The sequence below is a fragment of the Haliotis rubra genome, unplaced genomic scaffold (genome assembly GCF_003918875.1).
Source record: "Haliotis rubra isolate DU_JTF1 unplaced genomic scaffold, ASM391887v1 Scf1581, whole genome shotgun sequence".
NCBI classification, from domain to species: domain Eukaryota; kingdom Metazoa; phylum Mollusca; class Gastropoda; order Lepetellida; family Haliotidae; genus Haliotis; species Haliotis rubra.
Window position 1 is genome coordinate 78,757 of NW_025765538.1, and position 8,891 is coordinate 87,647.

General features: G+C 37.4%; 1 protein-coding gene across 1 annotated transcript; it reads right to left on the reverse strand.

The window, feature by feature from the left end:
• Positions 1-2,036: 2,036 nt before the first annotated feature.
• Positions 2,037-2,525, reverse strand: LOC124271186 (serine/threonine-protein phosphatase 6 regulatory ankyrin repeat subunit C-like). The gene has a single exon (XM_046706273.1). It carries the CDS (start codon positions 2,523-2,525, stop codon positions 2,037-2,039), a length of 489 nt encoding a protein of 162 aa, XP_046562229.1.
• Between the last annotated feature and the right edge of the window lie 6,366 nt (positions 2,526-8,891).

Genomic DNA, 8,891 nt, shown 5'->3' on the forward strand with positions numbered 1-8,891 from the left:
TAGTCATTATTTTGTTTATTTCTAGAATACGAAAATTCAAGCAAATTCGTTTGAACTTTTGAGTCCTTCTTTAAATTATGGACTGTGAGTGTGCTTTGAAACAGGAGATTGGTTGTACATTGCACACAGACATACCGAGTAGATGATCCCAGTCCAATACAGGGATGTAAATAACTGTTTAAATTGCACCGGATTTTGAAACCTTTTCAGCAGGCGTGAACAATGGCTGTCGTTTTTCTTTAAAATTCTTGTTTTAAGATAACAGTTTATCGTTGAGATTATCATGTGAAATATTTAACAGTCAATACCAATTCTATCAGTTATAATGTTGTATTTATGGTTGAACTTTTAAAATCCATCATGTTTTTAGTGTTTTCTCGTTCATCATGGTGTTTCTCGAATCATGTCCTGAGATCTCCGAGATCCAAGGCAATTGCTTTTCGACTAACGTGTTTCTGTTTAGGAAAATAAGTGACAAAAAAAAGAAATTTCATCGATTGTACTGTGTCATGACACATGTGCTTTTGGGATTAAGCGAAGTGCCTTGTACGGTTCCGATTCCGAGCTCATGTTTATGAATAACTATCAAAAAGTGATGATACCAGGTGATCGCCAAAAGGTGGGTGTGTCATTCCCAAACGCTCGCACACATCACAAACACAAGCAAAGGCAAGCAGGTTTTTCACTGGTAGAAACATCGATCAAGATGTGTTTAATGAATAACAACTTTTTTTATTCTGTGTAATGAAGTTTCAACGTTTTGAGCATATAATGTCTGAACACATGACAGCAATCCATGAGGTCATTAAGTTGTACGTATCAATTACGATTTTTGATAAATGTCCATATCAGTTCTGTCGAAACCATTAAATATATTACTCAAATGACTTTTGACTGACTTTTAAAGTGTGCTTGTTTGTTGTTTAACACCGCACTCAGCAATATTCCATCTAAATGGCGGCAGTGTGTAAATCGTTGAGTCTGGACCTGGCAATCCAGTGATTATTTAAAATGATACGATCACATATGTCAACCAAGTCAGCGAACCTGACCACCCGATCCCATTAGTCGCCTCTTACGACAAGCATGGGTTACTCAAGGCCAATTTCAAGCCGGATCTTCACGGGTAATTTTATCAAGAGTAATGTGTGAATACAGTTACATCACGCGAGACAACAGAAACTTACGCACAGACTTACAATTGTTTGCCTTTGCTGTCTCAATTGTATTTTTAATCCATACTTACTTTTTGCGACTTGTGAAGATCCGGGTTATAATATTGATCTTCAGTAACCCATGCTTGTCGTAAGAGGCGACTAACGGGGTCGGGTGGTCAGGCTGGCTGACTTGGTTGACACATGTCATCGGTTCCCAATTGCGTAGATCGATGCTCATGCTGTTGATCACTGGATTGTCTGGTCCAGGCTCGATTATTTACAGACCACCGCCATATAGCTGGAATATTGCTGAGTGCGGCCTAAAACTAAACGTCATCATCAAGAAGAAGCATATCGGCTCCCTGCTTCATAAGTAGCTCAAACGTTCCTATATTTCCACGTACTGCCGCTATCAGAACTGGTGTCCTGTTCAAATGTCCTGTAGCGTTGATGTTTACAATGTTATTGGACAGGAGGTACTTTACTATGTCCACAGTGCCTTCACAGGCCAAATGGAGTTGCCCTCGACGTCTACTAGCGTCAGATCATCACCGTTCTTCACAAGTACATCAAACACTTTCTTGTAACCACAACGTGCTACAATCATCACTAGTGTGCTGCCCCTCACACATATTCTATTGATGTTCTGCTCAACGTTCTTCTGTGTCAAGACATTATTCACTAAACCCACTTTTCCAACCAGACTGAGCTTATGTAGAATGTTCTCACTGCTATCATCCACTACTGACAGATCAGCTCCTTTACTCTCCAGCAACTCAATTATATCTCGGTATCCGTGCTCTGCTGCCAATAACACTGGTGTCATGCCCTCATATTCTCTGTCATTGATGTTCACAACATTCTCTGTGAGGTTATATTTCACTCGTCACAGGCCATATGTAGTATGTTCTGTTTATCATCATTCACTAATGGCAGATTGGATCCTTTTCTAACAATTAAGTCAAATATTTCTGCCAGTCCCTCATCTACTGCCAACATGACTGCTGTCATCCCTTCGATGTTTCTATTGTCGATCTCTACAAAATCATTTGCGAACACATATTTCACTGTATCCATATGTTTGCCCTTTAAAGCAACATGGATAATATTGTTATTCTCGCGATTAACAAGAGTCGGATCAGCTCCTTCACTTACTAAAACTTTCAAGACTTCTGTATGGCCCTCATTTGCTGTTTCCAGGGCTGACGTCCACCCTGCATCTGATCGACTGTTTTTCACGATATTCTGTGCAAGAACATACTTAACTAGCTCCATATTTCCTCCCTGACCGGCCATGTGAAGAATATTGTATCTGTTGTCATCCTCCTGTGACAAATCAGCTCCATTTTGCAGATGAAAGTCGAACATATCCTTTCGTCCCTCAGAGGCTGCTAATATTACGGGTGTCAATCCTTCAAAATCAAACTGTAGTTGGTGAGAATGGATTTTATTATTTCCATATTTCCTCCTTTACAAGCAAGATGAAGGATGCTCTTGTGGTCACTGTCCCTGATTAACAAATTAGCATTTTTCCTTACAAGCACGTTAAATACGTCGTTATGACGTTTATATGCATTTATTATATCCAAGTTGCCTCCGCCATATGCAAGATGTAGAGCCGTATTGCTCTCATCATCAGCATCTTTTCTTACAAGGAAGTCGAACATATCAATGTGTGCTTTCTCTGCTGTAATCATCACCGGTGTCTTCCTTTGTGGACCTCGGATGTTGATTTCCGAGCGACCATCACATAAGATGCATTTTATTCGGCTTATGTCGCCATCCATACAGGCACCAACGAGTTTGGTGTTTAAATGGATTAGGTATCGATGGTTGTTAATCTTTCTTGTGAGAAATATAAATATGTTGTAAGTCAACGATCTCTTGTATCTGCAAATGATACACCTTTAGGTATTTAGCTATTGAACAAGATATGTCCGATCTTGCCAAACATGCCCATGATCAAATCAACACATAAAACCTTCCTAGTCACCGTCTCAAACTAGACGCTATCTTGAATAGATATAAGACATAGAATTTATATGAAATTCTTAGTTGTAACTTTACTTTGATTTATGTCGGTGTTTGCCAAGAAAGATGCGGTATGCTTACATTTGTCAGTCACAATATATACTTGAAAATAAGTACGTTTACAGTACATAACTCATGCTTTAGCTACACTTCATAAAGGCACGAGGGAAGCATTCTACTGGTCCGTTAATGTCATTCATTAATCAATAGAAGTTTTAGACATAAACTTTTAACTGTACTTTAATAAAATTGAAGATTTAGCAAATGGTTTTCATTTGTAATATTTACCCTGTCCTAACAAGACAGGAGCAGGGATAGCTCCTCCCCACATTCACGAGAGCCATCGCCAATATTATTCAGTGGCATTGCAGAGGACTGAAGAATAACTTCAGTCAAATACAAATACTCATACAAGTTCTTCAACCGTCAGTATTATGTCTTCAGGAGACATATCTTAAAAATAATGAGACCTTTAACTTAAGACAGTACAGTGATTATCATTCATTTTCCCCTTCAGGGGATAAAGCCACTGGAGGCGCTTCTATTTTCGTGCGGCGGGGTATTATACATAGTCCTGTCTCGCTTAACACAAATCTTCAGACTGTAGCTGTTCGTCTGACTCTGCACATTGCCTTGACTCTGTGCAGCTCATATATCCCTCCTTCTTCTGACATTCGTCAATCGGATCTTCAAAATGTATATGATCAGCTTCCAAAGCCATTTATCATCATGGGTGACGTGAACGGACACAACCCGCTTTGGGGAAGTACCAACACAAATAATAAAGGTAACATCATCGAGGAATTCATTTCCGATAATAATTTATGTATTTTCAATTGTGATTCAGCCACTTATCTCCATCCAGCTACGGGAACATATTCTTCCCTGGATCTATCACTGACTCCAATTTATATAATGGATGGTCCATGGTGACCTATGTGGAAGTGACCACTTCCCCACCATTCTCATAACAATCAACCCTGGTGATTATCCACCTTTATCTAGGAGAAACTTCGCAAGGGCTGATTGGTCATTATATGAGACTCTGTGTGTTGAACACTTACAACATGACCTTTTCAGGAACACTGAAGATCCTATACAGTCTTTTTCGGATATACTCATTGACATTGCTGACCAAATTATACCCAAGTCCTCTCCAATTCCACATGTTCGTAAACCATGGTTTAATAATGAATGTAAAAATGTAGAAAGAAGGCCGAATAATATTTTCGCAAATACCCTTCTGTCCATAATCTAGATAAAGTCAAAATTACTAATGCTAAGGCTAGACTATATTTTAAACAAAAAAAAGCGTCAGTCTTGGCGAAATTATGTTTCTAAAATAAATTTCCGTGCATGTCAAAGGTGTGGAACATGATCCAAAGAATAAAGAGCAAAGGTTCCAAATCTGCTGTTCATCAATTGAAGGACGGTGATAATTTATTGAGTAATAAAACTGACATAGCAAATAAACTTGGTGAAACTCATGCCAAGCATTCACCTTCATCAAATTATGTCCCTGAGTTTCAAAAGTATCAGAAACTACAGGAGAAGATAAGAATAAATTTTAACTCAGACAATGGTGAAGATTATGACGAACTATTTTCGTTACATGAGCCCCATACCGCCCTTGAGCAAGCTCATGATACAGCAACAGGAGCTGATAATATTCACTATCAGCTCTTGGAGCATTTGCCGGAATCATGTTTAGAAATCCTTTTAGAATTTTTTGATCAAATATGACTTCAGGAAATTTCCCAACTTCGTGGTGTAATGCCATTGTAGTCCATATTCCAAAACCTGGCCGGGGTCATACTCATCCGTCTAATTACAGACCAATCTCTTTAACGAGTCTGTAAAACCATGAAACGAATGGTAAACAATAGATTAAACATGGTATCTTTAAACCAATAACCTGATAACAAATATTCAATGTGGTTTCAGGAAAAATCGTAGTACCATTGATCATTTGATACGACTAGAATCCTTTGTTAAAAATGCAATAGTAAATAAACAACATGCCGTATCGATATTCTTTGATCTCGAGAAGGCCTACGAAACCACCTGGAAGCATGGCATTTCAAAGGATTTGTATGATTTTGCTTGAGGGGTCGTTTACCTCTTTTATATCACAGTTTTTATCAGACAGGCAATTTCAAGTCCGAGTGGGTTCAACTCTGACCATTATAATCAGGATCAGGGTGTCCCACAAGACGTATTTTGTCTGTCACTTTAAAATCAACAGTTTATCCAAGGTTTTAATTGATTCAATTGATGGATCACTTTTTGTGGATGATTTTAATATTTCTTGTCGCGGTAAGAATTTGTATACTATTGAACGGCAACTGCAGTTGTGTTTAAACGAAATAAATAAATGGTGTCTTGAAAACGGCTTTAAATTTTCTAAATCAAAAACTAGTTGCACACATTTCTGCCTTAAATATAAACCATATAAAGACCCAGAACTGTATGAAATGGCACTCCCATTAAAGTTGTCAAGGAAGCCAAGTTCTTAGGTTTGATATTCGACTCCCATTTAACTTTTCTTCTCATATCAAATCCCTAAACACTAAATGCCTGAAGGCACTCGATTTATTGAAAGTCGTTTCTAATTCAAAGTGGGGAGGGGATCAAGCTACCCTCCTATATCTATATCGATCACTTATCCATTCGAAACTTGATTACGGCTCCATCGTATATAGTGGAGCCTGTAAAAGCAACCTTAAAATTCTTGATTCTGTCCACCATCAAGGTCTAAGACTTTGTCTTGGATGCTTTAAAACTACTCCTGTTGACAGTCTCTGTGTTGAGGCCAATGAGCCATCTTTTACACAACGCCGTATAAAAGTATCCTTGCAGTGGATAACAAAACTTTATTCTAACGTGTCTAACCCTGCATTTAACTGTGTCTTTAATCCCCTTTATGAGGATTTGGACAACAAAAAGTCTTCTCTTGTTCCGCCTCTTGGTTTAAGAATTAAACCATTCATTTCTGCTGCCGGCATTGAGTTTGCACATATAGGTCCTTCCCGTCTTCTATCTTCTCCTCCTTGGCAATACGTTAGGCCACAGGTTGACCTAACACTGACAAAGTATAAGAAATCAGATACTAATGAATTACAATATAAACAAGAATATAATCAATTAAAAAGTACATATAATACATACAAATCCTTATTTATAGATGGGTCCAAGGATGGTGGAGCAGTTGCTTGTGCCACTGTCATTGGATCCAAAACAATATCCTCCAGAATAGCTGATGGCAGCTCAATATTCATTATGTCTTGCTTGACTGTGTTGAATATTCCATCACAAGGGATAACTATTTCAAATCAGGAACTATGAAGGATCTTTTTAATAATATAAGTTCTCATTTAATTATTGCATTTTTTAAATAATTAGATTTGTTAAATGACTTGTAAATAAATAAATATTTTATGAGTGGAAGTTTAAATTCGTAACTCAGATTGTTAGTGGCTGTATCCTCAAGGGGGGTTAAAGTACTGTAAAATTATTGTCCTCGTGAGAGGGTACGTAAGTCCCAAAACATTCAGAGTAAATTAAAACTTTCCACTTTTTTAATCATAGAATACGTGTCTTTTTAATGTATGGCTAGATTTGCTAAATTGCTAACGGCATAAGGGATAGTGTAAATCCAGCTAGAGTTCATGCAGGAAGCAAATGTACTGTAAGTCCCCATGGTCCCTAGTATGGTGATCTACCTGCAGTTGTTGGCAATCTATAGCCTGTTTTTATATTGTATTGTCATGTATAGTTAAACTATTTTAGATTTACTTACTAGTTTTATATATATATATATATCTGTGAGAATCTAGTTGTTTTACTGTCCTTCGCTGACAGAATTATATAATTTACCTTTAATTGTTAATATATTTATAACTTGATTTAGTCACGATATGGCTGAAATATTGCCGATGTGACTTAAAATCCTAACTCACTCACTCACTCATTTGTAATATGATACTAAACGCCCTATGCTCAATTACAGATATAAGACAACGGATTGTTGGCTCCATATATCTTTATTGTCCTATTTTGTGGGTTAAAATAATTATTCACATATCTTTTAGGTTGAGGGGGTTGTTTTTTTGTAAGGGTACGGGAATTTTTCTCACTTGAACTTAGCTTGTACACACAGAGATGATCAGTGTTAGAGAATGTTCTTTTGGACATACCTATGGACATACATGGATATGAAGTACATATTTTCTAAATTCTTACATAATGGACATACCGCGGGCAAATGGGTTGATATTTTGTCTATCCGTGAATACTGTGATGGCCATCACGAAGATTTAAATAATACTCCTGAATTTTAATTGCAAAATTCATAAGTTATAAAAGCTTGTAAATGATTAGGCATCATGACATATCTGTTAGGTATTTCCCATCTGTATTTTTGATAGAAGAGTTTTTGAATTAACCGTAACTTTTTGACATTTCCTCGCTCTAAGCGTCCAGTTACGAAAACTAACTATCCGATATGGATTAATCTTACCTTGTCCTTCGACAAACTGATCATAATCCCGTGACACTCGTTAATTATCCATTCTTTGGTGAATTTGTGATCAGGGCCGAGCTACATGTTTTGTTGACGCCCGCCATTTTAACTTTGTGACAGCCAGTCTATTTCGCAACGGGGTTACCGCTACTTTTGACTCAGATTAGTGTGTTGCATTGTAAAGTTTATGTAATCTTGTGGATTACGTAGAGGAACCCAGAATTGTACTTGATGATGTATCAGGTCGTGTTTCAAAGCCGATGTTAATTCTGACAACGGGAACTATGTGATTCTCACTGTTGTATTCATACATTCATGTGTTCAGCATCATTATTTATGAACGTGTTTTTCATAAATATGACTTCCAGTGCCACTGTCAAATTGTATAAGGGGCTGAGTCATGTTTTTAAACATCTTGTGTGTCAGAGAAACTCCAATTGCCTCCTGACATCTGTAATCTTCCTCTTTGAATTGTCCATCATAATTCCCAGCCGATGCTGCTTGTTGATATTACGTCCCCTCAGCAGGCAGCAAGGACGTAGCAAGACGTAGAGAGATCTTATGATATTGGAAGGCATTTAATGAATTAATTACACATAATTAATTGGTTGGTAAGAATAGTCATTTTCCTACCTGATTACCTCCTGAGATAATTCTCCTTCCTCTTTATTTCAGTGGTTTCATGTTGTGAAAGTAGATCCCTCAAAAGAATAAGGACGTAACGGGACGTAATATCTCGTAATTTGATTGGTCTAGAACTGACATGTGACCATTTTCTCACACCTATAAATACGGTGAGACCCATGTTGGGTCATTCTGACTTTGGCAGTCTGCAGGTCAGGTTCAAACCAAGGGCAGATAATTCAGCCCAAATGTTCCCCTTGTCCTTACATAATTATAATAGCTGATGCTATAGATAGACTGCACTTTTCGAACACAGACGCAAATTAATATCTTAGTAACTATCAAGTTATTCAGATTACCCAGATAATTAAACCATCACTATATCTATAAAGTCAAAGGTCATACTTATATTGCCCTAACACTGGTCCATGCACATAAACCTTAAGCTTGAGAGGGATCTACTTATTAGAAAGAGCATTGTGCTGAAGTACATTTATACCCATGAATAAAAAGCTATTTATTCATTGAAAAGAAGTGTTTGACTCTTCCTAAAAACA